At 40.8% G+C, this 26950-nt stretch overlaps 1 protein-coding gene across 1 annotated transcript in view; it reads right to left on the bottom strand.

Annotated features, from left to right (window-relative positions):
• The window catches only part of ARMT1 (acidic residue methyltransferase 1), a 352965-nt gene that overhangs the window by 91068 nt on the left and 234947 nt on the right, over window positions 1-26950 (bottom strand). Inside the window, exon 4 of the mRNA XM_044088624.1 lies at window positions 13769-13934. Within this exon, the coding sequence (XP_043944559.1) occupies window positions 13769-13934 (166 nt within the window). The remainder of the gene's footprint in view (window positions 1-13768; window positions 13935-26950) is intronic.

Raw genomic sequence — 26950 nt, 5'->3', positions numbered from 1 at the left:
TGTCCCTCCCTGTTTGTTTATGTACCACATTACTGTGGTGTTGTCTGTTCTTATTAATAATTTCCCTGGATGCAGGAGGTACTTGAAAGCTGTAATTCCATTTATCACTGCTAGCATTTCCTTTTGATTGATGTGAAGGTGCTTTTCCTTTTGGGACCATTTGCCCTGAATGCACCTGTCTGTCATGTGTGCCCCCCAGGCGTAGTCTGAGGCATCTGTTGTGACGACTTGATTTGCTTGAGGTTTGCTGAATGGTAGACCTGCGTTTGTTTGGAATGCTTGAGCCCACCATAGAAATTCCTTTTGTAAACATGGAATTAGTGGTATTATTGTTTCCAAACTGTGGCTGTGTTGAGACCATAGGTTTTTTAGGTACCAGTGAAGTTTCCTCATATGCAACTTTGCACATGGGATTAGAAGAATGCAAGATGCCATGAATCCCAGAGCCTGCAGGATTTTCCTTGCAGTTAGCCTGGTACAATTTGCTAGTATCTTGAAGTACTGAGTTAGTTGCCCCTGTTTTTCTGGCGTAAGATAGGCCATCTGGGTGTTTGTTTCCAAGTTGGCACCCAGGAAAATTATTTTCTGAGATGGTGTTAGCCTGGATTTCTCTTTGTTGACTGTGTATCCCAGAGAATTCAATAACTGTGTTACATAAGCCAGATGCTCCAGAAGTATGTGCTTGCTGTCCACTTGGATCAGGCAGTCGTCCAAATAAGGGTATATTTGTATCCCTTGAAGTCTGCAGTAGGCAATTACTGATGCCAGGCATTTCGTGAATACTCGGGGCAGTAGATAAGCCAAAGGGCAATGCAGAGAATTGATAGTGGATTGAACCTGCAAGAAATCTGAGGTATCTTCTGCAGCTTTGTCTGATTGGGACATGCAGGTATGCCTCCTTGAGGTCCAATGTTACCAGCCAAGACCCCTTGCCCAGCATGGGAAGAAGCTGCTGTAAGGTGAGCATCTTGAATTTTGGTACTAGTAGAAATGTGTTTAGGATGGATAAGTCCAAAATGGGTCTCCAATCGGTTCATTCCTTGGTACCAGGAATAGTCTGGAATAAAAACCTTGACCTTGCTCGTGAGTAGGTACCTCTTGAATAGCTTTCATGTCCATGAGCTTTGAAATTTGTATTTGAGCCTCTGCCCTTTCATTGTGTGGCAGGTTCGGCATGCCTCTCATTTTTGGAAGTGTGAGAAAATGAAATCTGTAGCCTCTGTTTATAATGTCCAGGATCCATTTGTCTTTTGCGACAATATGCCAATTTTTTGAAAATAATGCCAGCTTTCCTCCCGAGGGTGCTGCCACTTGAGCCTTGTTTGGCATGCAAAGGGGAAAGTCATTGGGTTTGTTTTCTGTATTGCTGTGCATTGTCTTCGCCACCTCTTGATGCTGGAGGTTGCCATTGTCTGCCTCTATATGATCCTTGAGATTGTCCTCTGCCACTTCCGCGTCTGTATCTACCTCTTTGGGGCTTGTCCGTGGCTGGAAAGGACCAGGTTTTTATAGGCCAATTTCTACTAAAACGTGGTGGTTGTACCTGTAGAAAAGCCTTAACAGTTTGCATAGATTTAGCTTTTTCTTCCATTTTCCTTAGTATTTCCTCAGCATTAGTACCAAATAATACATCCTTTTGTAAAGGAGCATCTAGTAATTTAGCTTTAGCATGGTCAGGCAGGGATTGTTCCCTAAGCCAGGCATGTCTACGAATGAGTGATCCTGTAACTGCAGCCCTACCTGAGGCCTCTAGAGCATCATAACCACATTGCAAGGTGTGCTTACCCACTTGTTCTGCACTATGCATCATATCCTGCAACTCCTTCAGATATGGTTGTTCAGGTTGTGACATTTTATTCTTTAATTGTGATAACAGAAACTCCTGATATTTAAGCATACGGAACTGACAATTTAAGGCCCTCATGGCTAGAGTGGCCGAGGTATATACCTTTTTTCCCCACCTTTCTAAGGATCTAGACTCTCTTTCGGAAGGTAATGGATTCTTAGCAGTAGAGGCCTTCATTCCCTTGGGACCCTGAGAAATGGTTTCTGGGTCAGCATTATGGCTTTTGTAAAGAAATTGGTGTGAGTTAGGAACTCTGTAGTACCTATCAGGCTTGACTGGGGCTGGAGGCAGGGAATCCAGATTAAGGCAAGCCTCCGAATAAACATCATCAAGTATGTCCAAGACAGGAGGTATCGCCAGAGGTCTGTGCTGAGGTAGCAGAAGAAATTCCCTAAGCCTTTTCTTTGAATCTGAAAAATCCTGGCCTTCCCAATGGAAGTGTTCCCTCAAGGTATGCAAGGTTTCTCCGAATGAGAAATCCTCTGGGGGGGGATACAGAAGGAATGGACTGTTCTGCATCAGAATCTTCAAAAGGGGAGTACGAATGCTCCTCTTCATCAGAATGTTCTGAAATAATGGAGCCCTGGTTCAGAGGAGGGAGATTCTTCCTCCACTCTGGGTCTCTTGTCCGGTGGGGGTTGGGAACCCCTGATAAGAGTAATTAAATCCTCAGCCATTTTGAGCATCTGCTTTTTAGGCATGGGGCCTGTAGATGGGCCCTATGCAACAGGCCTCTGGGAGTGAATGGCTGATTTAGACTTAGTAAAGGCCTTGATGGAAAAGGAAGAAGAAGGTCTGAAGACACCATGGGTGGAAGTAGATCTGTCCACATTAAGAGGCTCAACACTCACAGTGGCTTCGGTAGCTGTAGTCAGGGTGTGGGCCGAGGAACCTGCGGTCTCGGTTACAGAGGACACCGCCAGAGAAGTGTCGTCGGTAGTCAGGGGCTGCGTAGGCGCCTCACTGAGAACCGGACCACGTGTAGCCGGTTTTGGCATGGTGTCGGTGGAGACCGCGGGCCTCGCATGTCAGTCTTTGTCCTTGCGTTTTTTGGACAAAACGGTAGTCGGAGTCTCCGACGACATTTTATAGTTAAAGGCTTTACCAAAAAAGTGCTGGGCGAACTCCGCCCGCCGCTTAATAGTGCGTTTATTAAAGGTAGCACAAAAGCGACAGCCCGAGACGTCGTGGTCTGGGCCTAAACAAGGAATACAGAGGGAATGGAAATCCTTATGCGGTATTTGCTTCCCACAAGAAATACAATTGTTAACTTTGTCTGACTTCGGTCTGAGGCAAGAAAAGTTTCCCCAACGGGGTACTTAGCTTTAAAGAAGACTTCGGTTTCCAAATTTTCCTAATTTCAGGAGCTGGCCGACCGGCACTTGCGAACTGCTTCTGCTTCGGGCACCGCACGGCAAAAAAGACTGAAGAAAATGGCGTCGGCCGTGTCTTTTATACCCCTGTCGCACTGACGTCAGGGAAGAAGGCGACAACAACCGACGCCGGACCTAGACTTTGGAATTCGGCCGACCGAGGACCCGCCTGACGGCAGGAGAACCCATCTGTAATGACTGCAGCTGTATGCACGATGAACATCAGTGAACAGTCCACAGCAGCAGCATAATGCTGCACCACGTCCTCATTCTCCTCACTAGCCCATGACGTGTGTTGGGAATAGCCAAGGGAGGCTAAGGTGGTAACAACAGACACAGTGGATGAGGAAAGGAAATAGTTGTTGTTAATGTCAACTGTAGCATCAGCAACAGGGAACCAAAATAAAGAGAGAAAAAGAAGTGCCATAAATGCAGTGGAAACAAGAACATAGTGTCCATTTGGGGAATACTATGAAAAAACTGGAGATGTAGGTCTATTTCAGTGATGGCGAACCTAAGACACACATGTCAAAGGTGACATGCCATGAAGTTTTGGGTGACACATCAGCATTCACCAACACCAGAGTTACCAAAGAAACTGCTTTTGTATTTGTTGCTCGTGTGAAGTGCATTGAATTATTTTGTGGCATGAGTCAGTTCAACAACACTGCTGCAGAGGTAAGGAAGTTATTAACCTCAAAGGTTATTTCAGTACACCGTCTCAGAGTCTGCAAAGGGCAGTGCTGACATTGTTTTCTCTTCATGGTTACACTTCTACAAAGGGCAAAGTAGTCTGCATTTCTAAGCATGTGCTTTTTAACTTTTCTCTCAACTGTCCCTATTAATTCCTCCAACTGGCGAATCTTTACACGATGACAATAATTAAATGTATAGACTTATTTTACTTCAAAAAATGTATACTACTTCACATTAATTTTTCTGTCAGTGCCTCAGATTAATAGTACGAGTAATTTAAAAATGTGTGCTTCTTATTTCTAGATTTGTTCCTGATTCTGTTGAGATTTCTCCTTGATATATTGAGAGCTATGCCATTTTATTTTTATTTATTTTGTTTGGGGGGGGGTGACATGCCAGCATAGTCAAGTTAGGCATTTTCTGAATTTATGACACGCTGAGCTGAAAAGGTTCACCATCACTGGTCTATTTACTTGTCAGATTTTCCATAAGCTATTTGTCAATATTTTTTTTTGTAATCAAAAGTGCAAACAACTAGATTGCTGTTATTAACATTTAATGGAGATTTAAAAAGTACAGTTGTGTTAGGAGTGTTAGGAGCTTACCATAAATGTAGATATTCAAGTAATTTCACTGTTCTAGTCCTCACTTCTCAGGATATCCTACCTGGTGTAGCCCACAAATTGCCTGTTTTCTAGAGCTTTACCCTCTCACAGTGCTTTGGGGAAAGCCCCCCACATTCACAAGCATTTCAGTGGAAGAAAGGTTATGTCAGCCAATGCAATCTACAGATCTTTCCTATCCTAACTAAAAGCCGGGGGGGGGGGTGTTACTCCAGCAACCAGAGCTTGGTGGACTAAGTAGAGCATCCACAACTGGCTCAAATCCATCACAGAAGATCCCAATTTAATTTCTCCTGAAAGACAGCTAGCAAAGCAGGAACAGTAGTTTGGTAGGGTAGAGCGGGAGAAGGTATGAGGTAGGGATAGAGTGACCACCCAAACCCAAAGGATGATCCTGAGATCAGGGCAATAAAATCAGGGATGGAGGGAGTTAACTGTGAGACTACTGTAACATCTACATTAATAAGAAGTTCCTAACACAATATTTACTGCAGTATTTACTGTTGCATTCCTCAAGTCCTTACTTTTGGAAATACCAAAGCAATGAAAATTTGGGAGGAAGACTGGATATTTGGTTAAGGCCTTCCAGAACAGCAAAGACAAATCCTTCCCTAGTTCTGGCTGCAGCCTCTAGACTGTAATGTTTGGGGGCTGTATGCAATAATAACCAGATAGTTGCTTCAAGGATAGCTTTGGTGACAACTTCTCTCAGGAGGCTGTGGTAGCAGCTGTGGCATTAGTAGAATGTGCCATTATACAGCTTAGAACAGATTCCCATTATGCTTATAACAAAGAATGATGCAATGTGCTAAGCACTTGGAAAGAATCCATCTGTTGACAGGTCGACCCTCTTTTCTCTTCTGAAAATGAGACAAATAGCTGGTCAGACTTTCGCTAATCTGTAGTTCTGTTCAAACAGAACATCAGCTGTTGATGTACATCTACAGAATGAACACCCCCCCCCCCAAAGACCTTTGAGGTTTAGGAAAACAAGGTTGGTAGCTGGATTGTTTGGCTGACTTCTGAAACTACCTCTGTCATAAAAGAAAGACTATTACATAGTGCCACCCTCTCATGGTAGAACATCAGGAATAGTTCTTTCCACATCAAGGATCAGATGAGATGCATCTACCTGAGGTGACTGCCATCAAGAACAGAATCTTCCATGAGAAGAATTGCAGGGAGAGTGAAGCTGCTAGTTCAAAAGGGTAAGTTCAGTTTCTTTAAGTGACAGCTGAAATCCTATAGTGGATCAATCTGCTTTCTATGTAATCGGAGATGGATGACTCCCTACAGGAATTGTTCAACTGAGGGTCAAGATTACAAAGGATTCATGGGTAGGCAGGCTGAGACAGCATAAGCATATACTGTGTAAGCTTCTATCAGATACTCCAGGACCAATGCCACCCTACCATTCTTGGGCTAAGGCCCCTGGAATGGCACCAGAAGGAGAGACTTTCCTACTTTGGTAAGTAGGATTTTCTTGAGCTAGGTTTTCTTGTTTCCTTCATAAATTTTAGCATAAATTATGAATACTACCTACAAAGAAACCTGCTCATCCATGGGGATAAGGTGGTATTGGTGGAAAGGCATACAAGTAAGAGGTCTGTCCATTTAAAAGGGGAAGACACCAACTTTCCATGCCCGCATTTGTCAGGTTCTGGAGTAGAACTTGTTCAACTGTTTGTTCTCTGAAGAAGCAGAGAGATCTATATCTGTGACCCCCCCCCCCACACTGGTGAATAACATAGAGAACAATATCTCTTTTCAGCATGCATCCACTGGGGTCTAGGAGGCAGTGTGCACCAAGAGATTGTCCTGGCCTGGGATGTAGGATGCTACGGGTGTTAGCCTGAGTTACTGTCCCAGTATCCAATAGTCATAGCCAATCTGCATAGGGTTACCTCAGCTGTGACCTCAATCTAGTTCTTGGGGATCTTCTCCTTAACCATAATCAAAGCTATGCCACCATCTCCCTCACCCCTCAGTTACCAGCAAGTGGGTATTAGACGCTGAAGCCTGCTCAGCAGCTTTAGACCCAACCAACATCTACCTAGTGTAGGATTGTGAACTAGCGGTCTTGTGGCCTCCTCCACAGGGGCCATGCCAAAAGATTATAGAATAGAAGTCATCGGATCATAGGGTTGCAAAGGCGCCTTACCTGCATCTGTGACATCAATCTTGGTCAAGGACATGGACAAAAACATTCTTGGAATCCCCCAAAATCCATCCCCTTTGGACGTTCTTCATTACACTTTTTAAGGAGGTGAGCCTAGGAATCAGCAGATGCCAGAGTGTGCAGGCCTGCCTTACTGTAATCCTTGCTTGACTCCATGTGTAACTGATGGGATTCAGTCTTACACTTAATGGTTGGTAAGACTGTGCTGGCAGACACACATTATACCAAGACATCTCTTGTCTTTATAGACATCTGCTAGTTGAGGGATGGTGAAAAGACCCAGGTATTCAGGCCAGCCACAGGGTTCTACACACCAGGAAGACCCCCAAAATCAGTACTGCAACACTGACAAATGAACATTCAGTTTTGTCTTGGCCAAAAAGGAGCAATGTGGGTCATATTTGGCCATTTCTCCTTCAGTTTGATCAGTACCCTGAGGATCAAGGGTATTGGAGGAAATGTGCACAGGAACTAACGTGCACAATTCAGAGATGAGGCATTTGTTTTCCAAGCTCCTGCTGTTATCTGGGTACAAAATTGTCTTAGCAGCCTGTTCAGATGGGAAGTGAATAGGTCTATGTCCAGAAAACCCTATCACCTGCTCTGCCCTGTTTAGGATCCATTTGTGAGGATCTGATTGGGATTGTACACTCACAATTCTTATCCCAGCCCCTTCACAAAATAAGATCACAAGCAGCACACGATTTCTGTTAGCACTCCTTTTAGTAAAAGTAAAACCAGTGACAGAAAAAGAAAAATGGCAGGTATGTTGTCATGAAGTGAACATTAAGCACTACTCTGTCAAAAGGTACTCTTGCCTATTTCAAAAATAAGTCGTTCAGTCAAAACTTTAAAAGCTTGAACAAGCAGAACATAATTTTTAAATTAGCCCCAATTTAGCTAAATAACACAAGTATCTAAAAATATCAGCCCCTGCCAGGAAACTTCACACTGATGCAAAAATAGTGTTTCTTGAAAGGGAAATACGACTTTTACTCAAAAAAATAAAATTAAATATATATTTTCTTAAAAGGGCAACAATTTCTGTGTGGAGGGGCTACTGTTTCTTTGTCACAGAAACAACCCATATAGCCTAAAGGCTACTGCAGCAGTGGGAATGATGAACATACTGTACTACTATTTTTTCAGTATTAGTTACCGTTACTTAAAGCATACATCTGCACGTGTACTTTCCCTACAGAAAGTGTGGAGAAAACAGCTTTTGATATGATCACCAATGTCACCGCTATATATTTATAAAGCAAAAACTATCAGAGAAATATATGTACTCACCATATCACATAACCTGTGAAGAAGCCCTCTATACTGGGAACTGATAGGATTTCTTTTTTCTGATATCTCCAGCTTAGCACAATTAAAACTTTCTTTAGCTCTCACAGTTGGGTGTATGCATGCACCTCTGTCCAGTACACAGTGTAGCATTCACTTGCCAAAATAGGCAGAAACATCCACCTTGTGCTTTGCAGTCTGACATTATGCACTAAACAACCTGAAATACAAAAATAAAGTGGAACATAACAGTGTACACTTTCCTGGCTTGTAGGAAAATCCATCTGCAGAATATGGATGAGAGAGTCATCCAGGAAGAAGGTAATAAGCACCCAGTGAAAGAAAGCACTCTCATGGATCAGCTGACACTTCTGCAGTGCCATCTCTTAGGATGCATCTCAAGCAGTAATAAACAACATTTCCCTGAAAGGCTAGAACCAGAGGGAAGCTAAATGGCAAGGGCTCATAAGGCTGGGTCCAAAAGCAACAGCATGCAAAAGGAGGCAGAGCTGCAGGAACCATGGTTCTTGTACTAAAGCTTGGTTTACCTGTGGGATTGGTGTCAGAAGTGTCATTATACTAGATCCTTCATCCTTCTGTTTTGATCTGACGACCCATGTGGCACAAATATTCATAATGGACACATTTTTGAAGCTGCCACACCTAGCGACATGATCTTTTAACATTTCTGTTATCAATGACTGGCTGGATGTTTGATGGCAAAAATACAACACAATTTTGTTTATTACACTTTGATAACGAGGTGGGCAGGTTGATTGACGGACCCTTTTCAGCCACGACCCGGGACTAATGGCCAAAAACTGGACAACATACATGGTGATATAATACATACTAACTAGGGACATTTGGAGCAAGACTTACAACTAGTAAGGTAGCACGACAGTGGAAAAGATTATTTGAATTAATTGACAAAAAGGTTTTTGGTATAAACTAAATTATCCAAGTTCAACTGCAGTACATAGCACGGTGTACAGAGCATAGAAACTTGTAGAAGTTATTAGCCACTATATTTGAAGCAAATGAAACATGAATCTGAGCATGGCACTTTTAAGCTCATTTTCGAATTTATACTTTACAATCTTCTCAAAGGGTTTGTTTAGTCATGCTGCTCGCCCCTCTCTGCCTGAAGCAAAGAAGATGCAAAACACCTGTCTTCCTGAAATACAGCTTCAAGTAATACCTGAGCTAGCAGGCTTGCAATGCATGTCTAAGGTATGTAGGTCTGTCTCCATCACCCATGGATTAATGCCACAAAGAAAACAGATATGAAAGGACTGGTATAATGACACTTCTGACACCACTGTCAAAATAAAACAGGAGCTACTCCAAAGGGATACATGATCCTTTTGGGAAACTAGAGTTCCCTTACATGCCATTTGTCTGTGTACGTCTTGATAAACTAGAAGTCAGGTCAAGCAGACCAAATTTATAGCAGAGGCCAGAGAAGAAAATTGGCAAATAATAAGTAAATATAATACAAATCCAAAGGAAGGTTCTTGTAACAAAATGATCCAAGTCTACTACTCCAAGTTCCTGCAAGCACAGGTCATGGACACCAGAACAGCAATTTCCAAGAAAAACTTGAAATCATTGAATTGGCCTCTTCAGAGGCTGGTAAGCCTGTCCATCATTGAGTTCAAGTCTAAAAGAGAAGGGTTCAGTAAATTCAGGCAAACGTGCACATTTCCTTTTAACAAGCTGCTGATGGAGCACATTTCTATGTTCCACAAGGGTGTATTGTACACGATGGTACAGACACACACACACTTAACTGAATGAATGACATAGGTTAGCAAAATGCCTGAACTAGTCGGGATTACCTGCAAAATAAATGGAAGCGGTAAATGATGATTTTCTACTCATACAGAGAACCTCTTCCACTTTGTATTTCTGGTGAATAGACCGCTTTCTGACATTTCTGCTCTGACCTGTGCATTTCTGCTGGTAAGTCCAAGCAAAGGATACAAATGAGGCATCAGGTCCTGAGGTGGATTCACTTGTCATCCCAACTGATGAAGACTTCCCTGGCTTGTAATAGGATAGCTTCGTGTACTACCAGGGACTGGACAACAATAAACCAAACTGACCTCATCTCCTACAGGAATCAGGAGGAAGGCATACGAGGATATTTCTTGCCACAGAAGATCGAGCACAGTTACCATCAAATCCCTTTGCTCTTCTGAACGGAGCAGAGCAGTAGAAAGACTGCATTCTTCCCATGCAGTGAAAAAGCTAATCTCCAATGTGCCCCTTTACTGGAAGATACTGACCATTAAGGATTTCCTTCTCAGCTCTACAGAAAAAGCTGAGGCTGAGAAAGTCTATCAGTGCATTAAGTTCTCCCAAGATGTGAATGGCTGTCAAAGTAATGACTTGGTCAGTGGTCAAATGCCCGGCCCACAATGCCATTTCACACACAGGTATGTGCACAGAATAGCCATATTTGCTCATAAACAGCATTGCAGCATGACAGTACCCACAAAGTGCATTTCCCAAAAAGAAAGGAAAAATCCTAAGTAAGCTTCACAACCTACCAAAAATGTAACTGTCTGTTTGGAAGCCTTCTTACGTGTGTGTGTGTGTGTGTGTGTGTGTGTGTGTGTGTGTGTGTGTGTGTGTGTGTGTGTGTGTGTTGGGGGGGAATTCTTGAACTAAGATGGGCCCGGAGAAGGGGAAGTGTATCATAAGATACTACATAGTGGTTAACATTTTTTTTTCTTTGGAGATTCTCTATCAGAACCTAAGAAGCCTGACCAAAGAGGATATCCATTATAGAAGGGGCATTAAAAATAACCTACCTAAGCATATCTATAAAAGAGGTCAGCCTGCCCCATGGCAATCTAGTGTAAACACTCTCCTGCAACCATGACCATAACATCAGCACTGCTACTGTTATAGAGGCCACAGGGAATGCACTACTGCAGTTGAAAAAAGGGCCTTTTCCACAGCCTCCATGATTCCAGATTCAGCAAGGTCTGTTAGTTTTTCCAAAGCCTGATCCACAATGAAGGACATTAACTGGGAGAGATAACAGATATAACTACAAGATTCACGTTCAAAAGCAGCAGACCAAAACAATTCTCTTGCCCACTGTTCAAACTTTGGACTCTTATCAGGTAGAAATATGTAAAGGCGAAGTAGACACTGAAATCTATGCTGGATCAAAGAGGCTAACAGCTTTCCAGGGGGCTGAAAGAATCAACTCTGCAAATTGCCGTACTACAAAAATGGCACACGTCAGGGAAAAATGAAGGGTCTGACCCAAGGTGTCACATCATTCTTGCCCAGTAGAACTATAGTAAGGGAATTTAATGCCCTGGTCTGCTCATATCTGCTGTCCCACTGTCCATACATGATCAAAAAACTGATCACTTACCAACAGCTTGTAAACTGTCATTTGTAAAATGACAGTTTATAACTTGTCATTAAGCAATCACAGCTTGTAAGCTATTTATCTATTTTAAAGGTAGTTAACAGTTTAAAAGGAAATACTGATAAATGCAATAATTTAATAGCATGTAAACTAACGACAGATTAAGGACCGTTTGTAGGCTATCAAGGGATTTTCAGTGTATGGCACCCCCTACAAGCTGATGTCCAAGGCAATTGTTCTATTTTGTCCCACCCCTTGTTATAGCACTGCTGTCCACATACGGATTTAGGTGTTCTTTGCTTGGGAGATCATAACAGCAAGCCCACAGTGGAATTCATTGCATCTGATAGTCTTCACAAAGGAGGAAGATGGTCATCAGAAAGAAAGGTCAAGTCTTGGTATCATTATCCATCTTTAACAAGGGCTTCTTCATCTTCAGAATTCCCTCTTTTAAGGATACAGAGAAAGAGGAAGCTCCTTCCCTACTTCCAGCTGGATGTAGCTTGGACTAACTTGATATGCAAGGTATGAAGCAAATTAAGAGAAACTCAGCTTCAGTGCCTGGAGCACTGCAGGCTAGAGAAAATCCACAGTCATGAGAAGACGATATGGGATGCTGCTGGGTACATCAAACTGTGTTCCTGGAAAGAGCATTCCTGTTTTTGTGAGGACAAGTCCCACCAAACATTAACTATTGCACACACATCCAATGTCTGGGCCTTCTTCATGGGTCCAAATAACACTGAATGACCCATGGGGTCTTTTAACCCTAGCTAACAACTTCTGCTTGACCCAGCGGAGGCCAGAGGAACAGAAGAACTGTTCCTATGGTGAACCTTTGAACCTTCTCCTGCAGATTACAAAGATCATGCTACATGACTTGGTCTGCTCCATTTATGCTTTGAATGCTCAAATGTAGCAGTATAAGTGTGGATACTTTGGGTGATTGAAGGAGGTGCCCTTATCATGCTCTAATCAGCTAATAATAGGTACCAGACTGAGAAAAAAACATCAAGGAGGAACAAGCAATTTGCAACAAGAGTAAAGCTGTCTCATAAGCACACGCATGAGGAGTAGGCTTTGACCGCTGTCTCACTGCTGGATCCCTTATCTTCCTCCATTCCATCTATGACTCAGGATCACAGTTCCCCCCGTTCTCAGTACCCTCCACTGTTGTCATTTTCATAACAGTAATACAGGCCCTCAAGGCCTCTAATGCGGCTGTGATTAGGCAACCTAAAGTCCTGGCACTTGTGCTAGTTCTAGCGGTTCTGCTCCTCTACCAGAGTACATGCAGCATTTGTGCAAGTCCTGGCTAGTGATCAAAGCACTGCAGGAATGCCAACAAGGACTCAGCATTTTAAGCATCAAACAACTTGAGCCTTCCTGTGATGAGCATTAGGAATGATACCTGAACTCAGAGTGGAGGAAAAGAACGGAGGAATGCAGGGTCTGGATAAGCCTTCCCAATGTGGCACCATACCATTCAACTGTCCAGAATTTCACAGAATGTCAAGATTTTTGCCTCATATTTTTGGTCTGTTCTGTAGAAAATATGTGCCAAATTGCTGTGGATTGTCATCATTAAATAAGGAGACATTTGAGTTTTAGGCTTCATATCCTTCAGGAAATGCATGCCGGTGCAAAACCTGTGATTTTATAAACTAAATTAGTAAGAGCAGTATTTACAATCCAGCCCTGATTTTACACCCCCTCCCCCCATTATTTCTGGCTTTGTCCAGAATTCTTGCACTAGGATGTTGAGACAGATGCATGGCATATGACATCAAAGTCTGCCAAATTGAAGTACATACATATGCATCATCAGCTTGGTAGCCACAGAAAACTGTATTGTACTGAATATGGGAGAGGTGAAAAAGAAATCCAAGGAAATTAAGGCTGCCTCCTGCAATGTCCCATACATCTGGAAAACAAGCAAGGGCTACACTGAGAAAAAATGCCGTAATCATAAGCAAATGTCCCAAGATACCTTTTATTTAAGATTTACTTAAAATATCTAAATGCAATTCCTTAACAACAAAACAAGCAAAGTAAACTTTTCTTTTCTACACAAGACAGTTAAACATGGAAATCTCTTCTCCCACAGAACTGTGGCTGATAAATCTGTGTTAGGGTGCATCTTGGTTCAAGAAAGATGCAGTGAGTGAGTACAGATGAAAACAAAAATACAGTGAAGTGGTCCATTAGCAAAATAACAGGTAAGCAGTATTTAGTAAAACCCGGACTAAACCTCTTTGCTAACGAGTACACTGAGGCATAATATGCTTGACAACATCCCTCAGGAAGAAGTTCAGTTTGTTGGATGTCAGTCTAGTTTAAAAAATTTAGCATTCCTTTCAACTTTACCTGAAATAATTTCAGAAATTCCTCCTTCAGCTGTCCATCGTCCAAGTTCTCCACGTTTTTACTTAGATCCTGAATACATGTACAGATAAGAATGATTGCTTTTTGAGAGTCGAAGAAACTCTTGAACTTTCCTTCACTAAATACATCGAAACTGGAAATTGGAGGGCTACAAAAGAAAAGTCATTGCAGATCATGTCTCAATTCAAAGTAGCATTTTAACTCTGATGTAAAATATTGTCTGTAGTACTCGTATACAATTGCTTAAAATGGTTCCATGTTAACCCAGCCAATATCCGCGGGCTAGGTAAAATAAATAGTATGAGAAACAATTGAAATCATCAAAAGTATGGAAATGAAACTATGGTGACTGCCTTCCAAATTTCATGTCCTCTAGCCCATAAAACAGAGATGCACATTCCTCACAGACACTGCTACAACCTTGCTCCAGTACACAAGGTATAGCTGTATGCAAGAATATTTACCATAACAGTAGATCTTTGAGGTATTGTCATTGTAACACCTCCGCCTTGTATGTGTCTTTATCCTGGTCAAAGTTTCATCTGCAGTATTTTGTCTGCTAGGAAGGTCTCAACTTGTACTGTGCTATCGATTCTTGGAATCATGGTAGATGTGTGAACACAAATATACAACCAACATTGGCTGCAGCCTTATTCTTTTCTTTGAGCCTCTTTATCACCCCCCCCCCTGATTTTGGAGATGTACTGCCCTAAAAATTAAACAATGTGACTAAGCCAAGACAATAAGAAACTATGAAATAAACACAGCAGTACAAGTAACTACATAACATGCAGGTGGGGAAAGGATAGCTTTACTATAACACTGACTTCCCTTTCATATAATAGTATCTAGTATCATAAAATAACCAAGGAAACTAGCAGCAGATTATGTGGCAGCTTATAAAATGTCTTGTTCAGTAACACTGCTGAACTATGTTGCTGCTGCCTACTGTAATGTATTATTGTACTGTGTAAAGTATGGTGTCCTAACAAAACGCAAAACTGAACAACCATCTAAGAAAGCAAAGGATCCTTTTACTGACTGGTAGGCATTCCTTTCTTTCCCCTTTTATGTATGAGCATTTGATCAGACTTCTTTAGTTCTCACGGAAGAACATTTGAGATAACTGGGCACACCCAGCTGAAGTAACTGCTGTTTTGTACCTTTTTGGCAGTGTATATAATGTGGTGGCAGGTTATCAGACACTACCAGTACCACTTGAGTTATAATAGTAACAAATGGATTAGTCCTGAGTGACACTCAGAAAACTAAGTACCATGGTTAACAAGTGAGGGCCTGTAACTAAGAAACTCTTATGCCAAGTGCATCAGCAACTAGGAAAAATACTTCTCAGGAAATTTATTTTGTTTTATTTTACATTTGTTGACCGGGTTACTTCGTCTGAGCTGATAGCCCTTTTTCAGTGGAGGTCTAGGGAGAAAAGCTCCACATATTAATAATACCAGTAATGATAGTAGTAAAGTATAAAACATTTATGATACATACAGTAAAACATTTTTAGCAAAAAGAAAAATTCATAATATATACAAATTTATTTAAACTCCACTGGCTCTGTAAGCTCAACAGGTGATAAAAGTCAAGTGAAAAATCCCATGAAGGGGAAGCGTTTTGGAAATCTCAAGCATACAATTTCTTTAAGGAAGGCCTTAACAGACGGATGTGAAGCAAAGGTACGGCATTCTAGGTCCAAGGATGTCATTGGTCTGATACGGGCAGAGTACAACGGAACAATCACTGAGTACACCACCTCTTTTGGCATGTACCTGAGCAGGCATATACAACAACAGAAAAACATTCAGAGGTTCTTCACAAATGAATACATGGTCTAAACTACATGTCCTACCCAGACTGCCTCAAAGCATTATTCAGGTACTCTGCCTCCTACAGACTGCTGAAATCTTTGGATCCTACTCTGCATGACCTGTTGCACATCCACAAAACAAATATTAGAATTATCTGATCTACGGACCTAAACCTCATTTGCAACATAAACGGGACATGTTGGAGAGAGAGCCATTACTGATCTGTGCACCTTAATGGATGAATACCTAAAATGGAACAAAATAAATGACACAGACAATCCAAAAATCTTGGGATAGGACAATATAAAGGATTAAGACCTTGTGATACCCCTTCCACTTCTGAAAGTAAGTTTCCTTGTATGAAGTCTCTCAGCCTCTGACATGTACATCACTTACAAAGAAAACTTGTTACTGTTAAGGAGCCAAATTCTACTTTACTGGTAGAGACTCAGACTTTTTACATTCGAATGTAATACGTACATTATGTCACTAAGGATTTGTGTGGTGCTTATAGTAATGGTGGGTGAGTAATCAGGAATTTTAGCAGTGAAAGTTATGACTTGACTACCTTGCCTAAAAAAAGTTATCACATTAAGACTAGACTTATCTTGCTTGAATATTAGCAGGTTTCTGAATCAAAGGAATACATTACGATTCAAGTTCATTTGGAGAAGAAAACGTACATTTTCCAAACTGTGCAGTGCACAATGAGAAATCTAACATTCTTGCCCTGACTGCTGCGATGCTTTCCTGTTACATCATTACTCCTCTAAACACAAATGCATGGCAACGACTGAACAACAGAACTTTCTCAACTACACATCATATTGAGTATGTGGTTTAGATGTTAAGACATATCTGTGCAAATGCTACACAACAAAACTTCATAAAACATATTTGCAGGTCTGCCCCTGTACCCCTAGGTAGGGTACTTTGCCGTCACCCTCTTAATTTAATATTGTCACTATTTCACTAGTTACACCACCTTGCAGCAAGGAGCAATCTCCTGTATATGTTCCTCAATATCAGAGATGCTGCAGTTGCACACACTATGAAGTTCCAGCCCATTCACATACTGCAATGACAAACATGGCAGAACAACGTACTGAGTAAATATACTTCAAATGCCAGCTGAACAGCCAGGTTCCTAGCACCTGAAGGGAATGCACATAGAAAATAGATCTTGAAATAAACCCAAGTTTCTACAACTTCTTGCAAAAATCCATGGATCCACTCAGAGCTGCCTTTCTGCCTCAGGGCATCTGCTGTATGATTTTGTAAATCTGAAACATAAGCTGTTGAAATATGGAAGAATTATTTAAAATGCAGTCTTCCAGTTGCTGACTGCCTCCTTCTGATGAAGTCTCTAGTATTATGAAGATGAAACTGCGTACTCTTTAGTTCATTAACATTTTTAATTTTATTTCTAGTGGGTACAGTTTGTACCTTTCGCTTGTTGTAGTGGAGATTTGTTGGATTTAACCTTTTCTACAGTTGGGGAGGTCTGCTTCGTTATTAGCTATGTACCACATTACTACAGAGCAGACTTGTAGAGGTCTTGGCTGAAAAATTGTCCTGAAAGGCAAGCACAGCTCTTTACAACTAATGTGAAGACATAATTCTTACCGAGACAGGCTGCCCTGTACTGTTAAACTGTTGAAGTGGATTCCCTAGGCATAATCTGAAGAATCTGTTGTCAAACACTAGACTGTAGAGGGGGAAGTGTTAATACTATGGACAAACTTGTCATATGCACATAATGAGCATTTATTCATTATATAATGAAGTACAACAAGCCACCCTGTCTAGTGGACCTCAGCTTAATTCAACCAATTTACAAGTTGTCATCATATGAAGTCTTACATGAAATACCATGATAATGCAAGAAAACACGCACCAAAGCTCTCAGAAACTGTCTTGCTGTAATGGCTTGCTGCTGGGCAAAGTTTATCAGAACCACTTGAAGCTCCAACTGTATCATGTGATGGGAAAACTTTCATGAAAATAAAATCAGTGACTGTCCCTACAAAACCTGATAGTAAGGGTGTCTGAAAAAAACTTTCCATATTTATTTACTTATTAGTAAAGTAAATTCTTTATCATAGGATCAAAGAAAATTACTAGGCTATCGACCTGGAGGTTATTTTAAGCCTAGCCATTTCAACCCAATGTAATACTGTAGCAGTACTAGTCAATGCCCAAGATTACATTTAATGACGAGTGCCCATGTCCAGGAGGGGTTGTGGGTGCTATCCTAGTAAGAATTTACTGTGCCTCATCCACTCAACTAGGTTTCTTGTGAACAGTGTCATAGAGGTGCTCTGTTTCACATGAATTGGCAGCCTGTTCCAAAGACGTGGCAGTCGCTGAGAGATAAATCTGTGCATCCAGCATGTCCCATTTAAGTCACAGGCTATATTTAAGTCCCTGAAACAGGTAGCCCTAGACCCATTTGAATATGTGCAGTATGTTCATTAAGTTTGGGTCTTTGGTTGCTCTGTAGGTCAGGCACAAGCCTTCCCTAAGAAGTCTATACAACATGGAGTATAGTGACAGGGATTTTAGTTGGTCTGTGTAAAGCACATGCTGGAGGCCCTTGATCATCTTTGTTAGAAACCTCTGAGATCTCTCTAATTGCTGCAGGTGCTTAGTACGGTACATACTGAATGGGGTGTTATACTCATACACAGGCAGGATAAGTGCAGAGTATGGGGGGGTTATAACTTCTTTTGCTCTTGAGACAATGCCTTTACTAATCAAGTGAACTATGTGGAAAGCTTTCCTTACAACAGCAGACATGTGGTGGTCAAAAGCTGCAGTCAACCTGTGATCCCAGGTCCCTTACCACTTCATGGGTACTTAGGGTATTTTTATTGATTTGATAGTGTGAAGGGACACTGTTTGTGGCAAAGGGAACGATGATGCATTTCTTTGCATTCAGCTTGAGACGGGGAGTAATACACCAGTTGATGGTCTGTGCGAGACCTTCCTTGAGTATACAGACATCATTTGGGGATTCAATGACTGCAGCTAGTTTGCAGTCATCTACAAACTTGGTCAGCCACAGCACTACATACCAAACAGTAGGGGGCCCAGCAATGTCCCCTGTGGAACCACGCTTGTAAAAGGTCTGCTGGTTGATTTGGACTCACCCACTTTTGGTAGTGTGAGTCCAGTTTGTGAGACAGTTGGTAACCCATCTTACAAGGAATAGGTTTACATTCAGTTTGCCAAGTTTAATCGATAATGCCTGAATGTGGGCTGCATTGAAAGCCTTTGCCAAGTCAAGGTATGCTTTGTGCACAGATTTACCTTCATCAAAGGCCTTGGTCCCACTTTCAAAGAAATTCACCAGATTTAACAGGCAGGATCTGCCCTTTATAAAGTTGAATTGGGCAGGATCCAGGGTTTGGAAGCCACTTATGTCTTTATTTATGAGGTCAAAAATGATACTTTCCATGGTTTTACAGATGAGGATGGACAGGCTTACATGTCTGTAATTCCCTGCGTCTGTTGCTAGGCCACCTTTTAGAGGGGAATAACTGTAGCTGTTCTCCATTCCGCAGGAACAAAGCCTGTGGTTAGGCTATGACTGAAAAGGGTACTTAGTGGTGATGCTAAGTTCATGTTTTAACCTGTTTAGAAGACAGCGTGGGATGTCATCTGATCCCATACAGGCTGTGTTCTTTTCCTTGGACAGGGCTTTGAGGACCTGCTCTTCACATATGTTAGGGGGGAGGGTTTGCTGCAAGTTAGGAGGGGGATAAAAGAGTGACATTTTCACCAAACCTATCTGTTAGCAGGTTCGCTATCTCTGTGGGGTCAGTGTGTGTGTGATACCAGTGGCCACCAGTTCTGCACATGCTTGGGTCCTACCCTTTAGGTTATGTACATAGCTGTAAAAGGCCTTATGGTTATCCCTGGCAGTACTTGATAGGTTTTTCTCAAAGGAGCTCTTGAAGAAGGATTTGTCAAAATCTCTTATCTGCCTGTTAAGGTTGAGGAGGGTGCTTTTCCATTGTTGGGTCCTTGTCTTTGTTTTCTTGGACGGCAACATTTTGTGTTTATTGTAGAGTTTGTTGATGCTGGAAGTCTACCATGGCAGCTTGATTTTACTTGGAGCTCTGGCTTTGATTCTGCCTGGTACAGCAGAGTTTATACAGTTATGCAAGTGATTGTACAGGGCTTTAGTCTAAGCTTCGTTGTAGTTAACACTTTCAGCTTGGTGTGGGGCTTGGAATGCATTTATACCTTAACCTAGAAGGGTATAATTTGCCTTGAAGTCTTTTAGTCCAATTTCACACCCTTTGTGAGTTCTGGTGTTTGTGTCAGTTTGAAGGTAACGGATTTGTGGTCTGTTTTAACTAATGAGGATCCAACAGTTGCATCAGTGCATCCGTTTAACATGTTGGTTAGGACCAGATCTAGAATGTTTGTTCCTCTTATTGGGGTATGGACAATTCGCTCCAGGTCATTTGAATTAATTAAGTCAAGGAACTTTTATGCTGGTGAGTTTGGGCTAGAGTAGGCTTTCCAGTTGATGGTGGGATAACTGAAATCCCCCATAACCAATTAATTCCACGTCATTTGAATTCATTAAGTCAAGGAACTTTTATGCTGGCGTGTTTGGGCTAGAGTAGGCTTTTCAGTTGATGATGGGATAATTAAAATCCCCCATAATCAGTCTGTTTGGTAAAATTTGGATTGTCTTCAGTTTGGTTAAGTAGGCTTCATGGGTGTTGTGACCCACAGAGGGGGATCTATAACTGGCTAGGACTTGAATGGGGGTCTTACCCACAGTAACCTATACCTGGAGTAATTCCATGAAGTTGTCCAGGCTAACTAAACATGAAGTGAATTTATCTCTAACATACATTGAAACACCACCACCACCACCACAGGTTGAAGCCTGTTGTCACTAGGGGTGGCTTTTCAGAAACGATCACGGAAGAGCTCGGTGAATGGATATTTCTGCCTGAGTTTTAAGGGAAAATTTGTTAAATTTAACTGTCCAGCTTTGGCGCACAATTGCTCAGCAGTTGCTTGATTGGCAAACAAGCAGCTCAGATACAGGGCCTAAATATACCAGAAGCTAAAACTTGAAAAAATTACTCTTAACAAAATTCAAAAGGATGAATGAGGATGCCAATCAAACAATTCTCTCACAAAAGTGCAGATAAGCCCCTTAAAATCTAAGATGGCCTGGAAAACATGATTAGAACAAACAAACCACTACAAACAGTTCCAGAAGCACCAGACCTGGATCTAGACTATGCTACTGCTACTAGCTACTCTAGTGTTAGTGGGAAACACTAGAGAATATTTAACACAGCACAAAAATAGCACTAAGACATTGAAAGAAACGTTTACAACAGTAGGAAATCAGCTAGAATGCTCTAAAAAATTATTTAAACAGTTAACAGATCAGTTAATTATGTACTACGTGGTGGGAAAACCAGAGAAGGCAGAACAGAACAAAATACCAGTAAATACTTAAAAGAGTAGAAACAACAAAAAAAAAGCTTGCTAAACAGTGAAAACAGCAATAAAATTTGATTCTACAGGTACAGTGTAGCAGGCAATTGCAGCGTAATACTGTAATTTAGTACAAAGTAAACAAATACAGTATAAAAGTAGGTGGCAGACAATAAAAAGTGCAGTAAATAGTATAAAAAAGCAAAAAAAAAAAAAAAACGGGTAACATATGGTTTTTGGGAAACTCAGAAGCCGCTAGCTGTCTGGTATCTCAGCTCAGAGTTGTAGCTGATAGCCCACCTCAATTAAGCTTGGTACAAATTTGATATACTGCGAAATCCACATGCATGGTGTCCTTGACTGCTGACATAACCATTTTATAATTATACATTTATACAATACTACTAAACTAGCCCCATATAAGAGCTGGTTATCGGACACACAATTCTCATTAAGTTGCCATTGTTAAGCATGTGAATCTAACATCACAATACAACTATTCTATCCAACCTTAATCCCATGTTTAACACTGCTCATTAAACAAAAACAGTTTACCACACAAATTAACTATTTACAACTGAGTTCAGAAGTTAATTAGTTATCATAATCATCAAATCTGCTGGGCATTGTCTGTATTCTTACCATGTTGCTAAGGCCTGGAACTCCTTATCTATATCCATCAGGTCAATACCCTCTACCCCATCCTTTCTAACCATTCTGAAATACTTCCTAGCCAAAAGCTGGCTTTGTTCTTGCTCAAAACCATTATAAACTATATTCCTATATGTGAATACCTATTTATAACTTACATCTCCTTACTCTTTTTTCTTCTCTCACTTCCATCAATTTCTGTCCCCAGTTCTCCCTCTAAACATAAGCCTGCTTAAAAGAGTAATTGCAATATGAAGTATTAAACTAACTTACCTTTAATTTCTCTATAAAATGTCTAAAATTTCTCTATAAAGTCACCGTCAGCCACCCGGCAGCGTGAACCCCTTGGCTGTACATGACTGTCACTGTTGAAATGATGCCATGACCCCATGTCAAAAACGGGAAAAGAGGTTGTGAATGGATGGACATTAACCAAAGTTTTCATATTGTGTTTGATTTGGTGCAATTATTTAAACTGTAGCTATTTTTTGTATAATTTCTAAAGACGGAAAATGAGTTCCTACACAGTTGGACTTTCCCAGTAATCAAATGTCAATAAATAGAGTTTTATTAATTTACAAATCTTAAAATGTGGACCAGGTACTTCAAGCATTATAGTGGAGTCTACTTTATTTAATAGATATATATGTCAGGTACTCTGGTGTCCATATCCACTTCAAGCTCAATTTCCATTATGGCATCTCATATAGCCCTTTTTTTTTTGAATACAGAGTGCTGTTTCTGGTTTCAAATAGTTTTCTTTTTCAAAATTTTAATCTCTGTAATCCTCTCTTTTGCCTCTCTTATTGATGGTACGTTTCTGATTTTCCATTTTCCACTTACAGCTTTCTATCAACACTAGAAATAGCAAAGCCTTCACCTCTTAAGTAATATAAATTTAAACTAACTCAACAAAAACATCTTTAGAAGAGAATTTAACCTTAGTATAAATACAAAAATTAGCATATTATTAAAGGAATTTTCTACTGAAGCAACTCCGTGCACACTCAAAATATAGCCTCCCAAGAACTCCTTTATGAATAATCAGATCAGTATATGACTCGTCTGTGGGAACAGGCTTTCAAGTTTCACGGAAGTATAAACATATTTCTACAAACACTTCCATACAAAAAATTCTTAACTTTTGATGATTTAGTTGCACACCTACAATCATTTTCCTCCACTGATCTGTAATATCTTTAAATGCCGCTCCTTCCTCTTTTTGTCTTTATACTGTACTGTATTTTTCAAATCTAATACTGCCTTTCATGTTCTGCTTATTTCTCTTTTATCTGCCATTTTTCTTCTGGCCTCGATTATAAAACCTGCTATTTGTGATTTAACAAAATTACTTTCCAACCTCTGCATCTAAATTCATACTTGGGTTGTATTGCTTTAAGGTCAAAGACCATTAATAGGTATATATACTGCTTCACACCAAGAGTCTAATGACTTCTTAAATGCATCAAGTTTAGCAAAGCATCTTATATTTAGTGGTAGCTGTTCCAAGATTTCACCAACAAATTTGGCCCAGGTAGCAGTTTTCATTTTGGAATCAAGAATATATAATCTTTTATCATTTCATGATTTACAAGATGGTAACATTTCGATGTTTAACAAAAACCTTCATTCTTCAACATGCAGTGCATGATATGACAGAAATAACCTTCGACTAAAACAAATTATGGAATATAACATAAGCCTCTTCAAATGCTCATTAAAAAATGTTTCTTTCATAAGTATGGTGACCTTACTTTGAATATTTTTCAGTAATGTTATATCTCCCTTGGAATATGAACAAAATAAGGAATAATATTCAATAATTGATCTTGGATAGGTTGTAAATAATTCCCTAATTTAGCACCATCATGTTTATCATTTTTTTAACAATAGTCCCATAACTTGCATTGCCTGACTGCATAAGAGCCGTTGTTAAAATCTTAAGATCCAGCCTGTCATGCAGATACCAAAGTCATTATACTCAAAAATCTCATTAATATTTGTACTTGCACTGAATTTGTAGACATGTTTTGTTTTTTATATATGCAACCATTTATGCACATATTTCCTGGGCACAGGAGTTGAAATTAATTTAGTCAGTGACACTACTTAAAAAAAAAAAAAAAAAAAAAACACCTTTTTTACTGTTTGCATATCTGGACTCCCAGAAAATCCTGTTATTAGGTAGAAAAGAAAATACAAAACTGAAAAGAAATAGGCCAAATGGGGACACCAGAACCAATTCCTGACTAACTGAAAGAATGACCATTATACAATGACCCTCCATTAATATTCAACAACGTGCATGCTGATTGGTCAGCGTGCACGCTGTAAACCAGAGTTATAGTAATGGAAAAAGGTCCGGTCGCCCGAACTTTTTCCATTACTATAACTCTTTTTTTACAGCAACGGAGAACGCAAGATCTCCATTGCTTCACACTGTCTCGCTATGTTAAAAGAGTTTAACATAGCGAGACAGCTTTAAAAAAAGCAACGGAGATTCTCCGTTGCTTTTTTTAAAGCTGTCTCGCTACGTTAAACCCATTTAACATAGCGAAACAGTTTGCAAAAAGCAATGGAGATCTTGCTTTCTCCGTTGCTTTTGCCCACAGCTCTGATGTACTGTGTAGGCATACGCATGCGCAGTACATCAGAACTGCCACAGAATACCAGACAGCTGTGGAAGGGCAGCAAGGAGGCATTATACAATGCCATTATTTAAGAAAAGTAATAATTTTCTTTCTTAAATAATGTCATTGTATAATAGCAATAACCCACTTCTGGGTGTGGGTAATGCTGGATTTACCCATGGTTGGCTTTGTTTGGCCACTTGGGCTTCGCCCTCGTGACCAAACCACACCAACCGTGGGTAAATCCAGCATTACCCACACCCAGGCGTCGGTTATTGCTATATTCAACTTAACACAGTTTTTCCAGTTATACAGACAACTTTTTACACAATGAATATGTGGCTTAACATTTTGGGTGATCAGAGAGTTGATTAACACCATGTGTGGGATACTGAAGGCTTTTGCTATGTGCAAACAGACTACTCCAGCACTGATGCTACTGTACAAAGTTTCACTGACATCATAAAATTAGACCGCATCAGTAAATGTTGAACACTTACTCATGTTGGTTAGTATTGATTAATTTCATTTATTTTCCCTCGTATAGAAAAACTGATGAGCACTTTTTGAAACATTTATAAAAAAATGGCAAAGCTCAAGAAGAAACTTGGGACAAGGAAGGACCATCAGAACCCTCTAGGAAGCCCTGAAGGACGGCCCTAGCAAAACCAGCTCTAGCTCTGCAGATTCCATCCAGTTTGTAGTGCTTAGTAAAAGTATGCACAGAAGATCAGGCAGCTGCTTCAATAATAGAGTTAGTAGCTAATCCCTTGAAAAAAGCATCAGAAGAAGCCACGACTCTAGTAGAATGAGCCTTTACAGAGAATGAATGCTCTTACCATGAAAAGTATAACAAAATGAAATGGCCTTTGAGATCCAAACATAAATAGTTTGCTTGGATACAGTTAGACCTAGGAGGAAAAGAAAACAACTGATCAGATTTCCTAATAGACTTACTCTTATCCAAATAAAATCTGAGTTGTCTGTGCACATCCAAAGTATGTAGCACCCTCTCACTGGCAGTTTGAGAAGAGGGGAAAATTTAGGCAAATGAATAAACAACTCATTTAACCACCTTGGGCATAAAAGAAGAATTTGTATGCAATAAGGAATAATATTCAATAATTATAAAATACCAAAAAAGGAGGACAAGCCATAAGGGCTTGAAGCTCAGACACCTGTCAGGCAGAAGTAAGTTCCAACAAAGGAACAGTCTTCCAAGAGCAATGTTGCAAGGAAGCTGAAGCAGTAGACTCAAATGGAGACACAGTCAACTTCTCCAAAACAAAACTAAGATCACAAGGAGTAGAACAGGCATCCTGGCAGGTCTAATATGAAGAATGCCTTTAAGGAATTGTTTAGCTTCAAATCTATAAAGACAGACAGACAGCTGATAAGCTGGGCCAAAACAGAAGAACAGGCCAAACCAGCACTGAGCAATTCACACAAATAAGAAAGATCGAGAGGAACATCCACAGTAAGTGGATCCAGGTTACAAGAGAGGCACCAAAGATAAAACTTCTTCCATTTACAGAAGTAGGACTTCCTAGTATAAGATTTCCCAGTCTCTTGCAAGACTGTAAGCATGTCCTCAGAAAAAAAGGTGTGTATGTGGAATCAAAATCCTATCACCCACAGTATCAGCTGAAGAGTGGACAGGTGGCGACTGAGGAGTGACCCCTTGTCTTGTGTCAGTAGGTCTACCCCAAAAGGTAACTTGTGATGACTGCCCTTAGCTACGAAGAGGGAACAGATGCTGTCTCAGCCAAAAGGGAATCACCAACAAGATTTTGGGAGCATCCTGCTGAATTTTGAACAGGACTTTCAGAAAGAGGGGGAAGGGGAGGGAATGCATAAAGAAACATCCCCTTCCAAAGAAGAGAGGACGTCCACTTTCCATACCACAGGACCTGGGACTCGGGCACAAAATAGAGAAAGTTGTCTGTTCAGAGGTGAGGCAAATAGATCTACTTGAGGAATACCCCAATGGTGGACAATGTCCAGAAACACATCCCAGTGAAGCATCCATCCATGGGATTGAGTTAAGGACCTGCTCACAGCATCTGGCGCAGTGTGTTGACCTGAGGGAATGTAAACTGCCTTAAGAGTCACTTGATACTGAACAGTAAGATACCATGCCAGGAGTGCCAACTGGCAAAGAAGGTAACATCCTGCTTGTTGATATACCACATAACTGTGGTATTGTGTATAAACACCTTGAGAGGTCCTGGGGATAAAAGAGGATGAAAAGCCTGAAAAGTCAGCAGAAGAGATCTCATCTCTGACACTGATGTGCTCCTTCTGTTGAAGAGGCGACCACACCACCTGTACCTTTAGGGAGCCAAAATCTGCTCCCCATCCCACATCTGAAGCATATGTTAACAGTTCCTTAGAGGAAAAGAGGATGTAAAGGGAGCCCTGGACTTGGAGACAACTGCTGGATCCACCAGTGAAGTTCCCTCGAGACAAGAAAGAAGACTAACTACAAAAAGTCTAGAGGATGTGCATGTTGAAGCCAAACTGACTTCAGGAACCACTGAAACTTCCTCATGTGGAGTTTGGCCAGAGGAAGCATAGGGATGGTA

This window comes from Protopterus annectens, chromosome 1.part0 (assembly GCF_019279795.1).
Source record: "Protopterus annectens isolate FY-2018-M chromosome 1.part0, PAN1.0, whole genome shotgun sequence".
Taxonomy (NCBI): Eukaryota; Metazoa; Chordata; order Ceratodontiformes; family Protopteridae; genus Protopterus; species Protopterus annectens.
The sequence above is the reverse complement of the archived record's forward strand: the minus strand, read 5'-3'. Positions and strand labels throughout refer to the sequence as shown.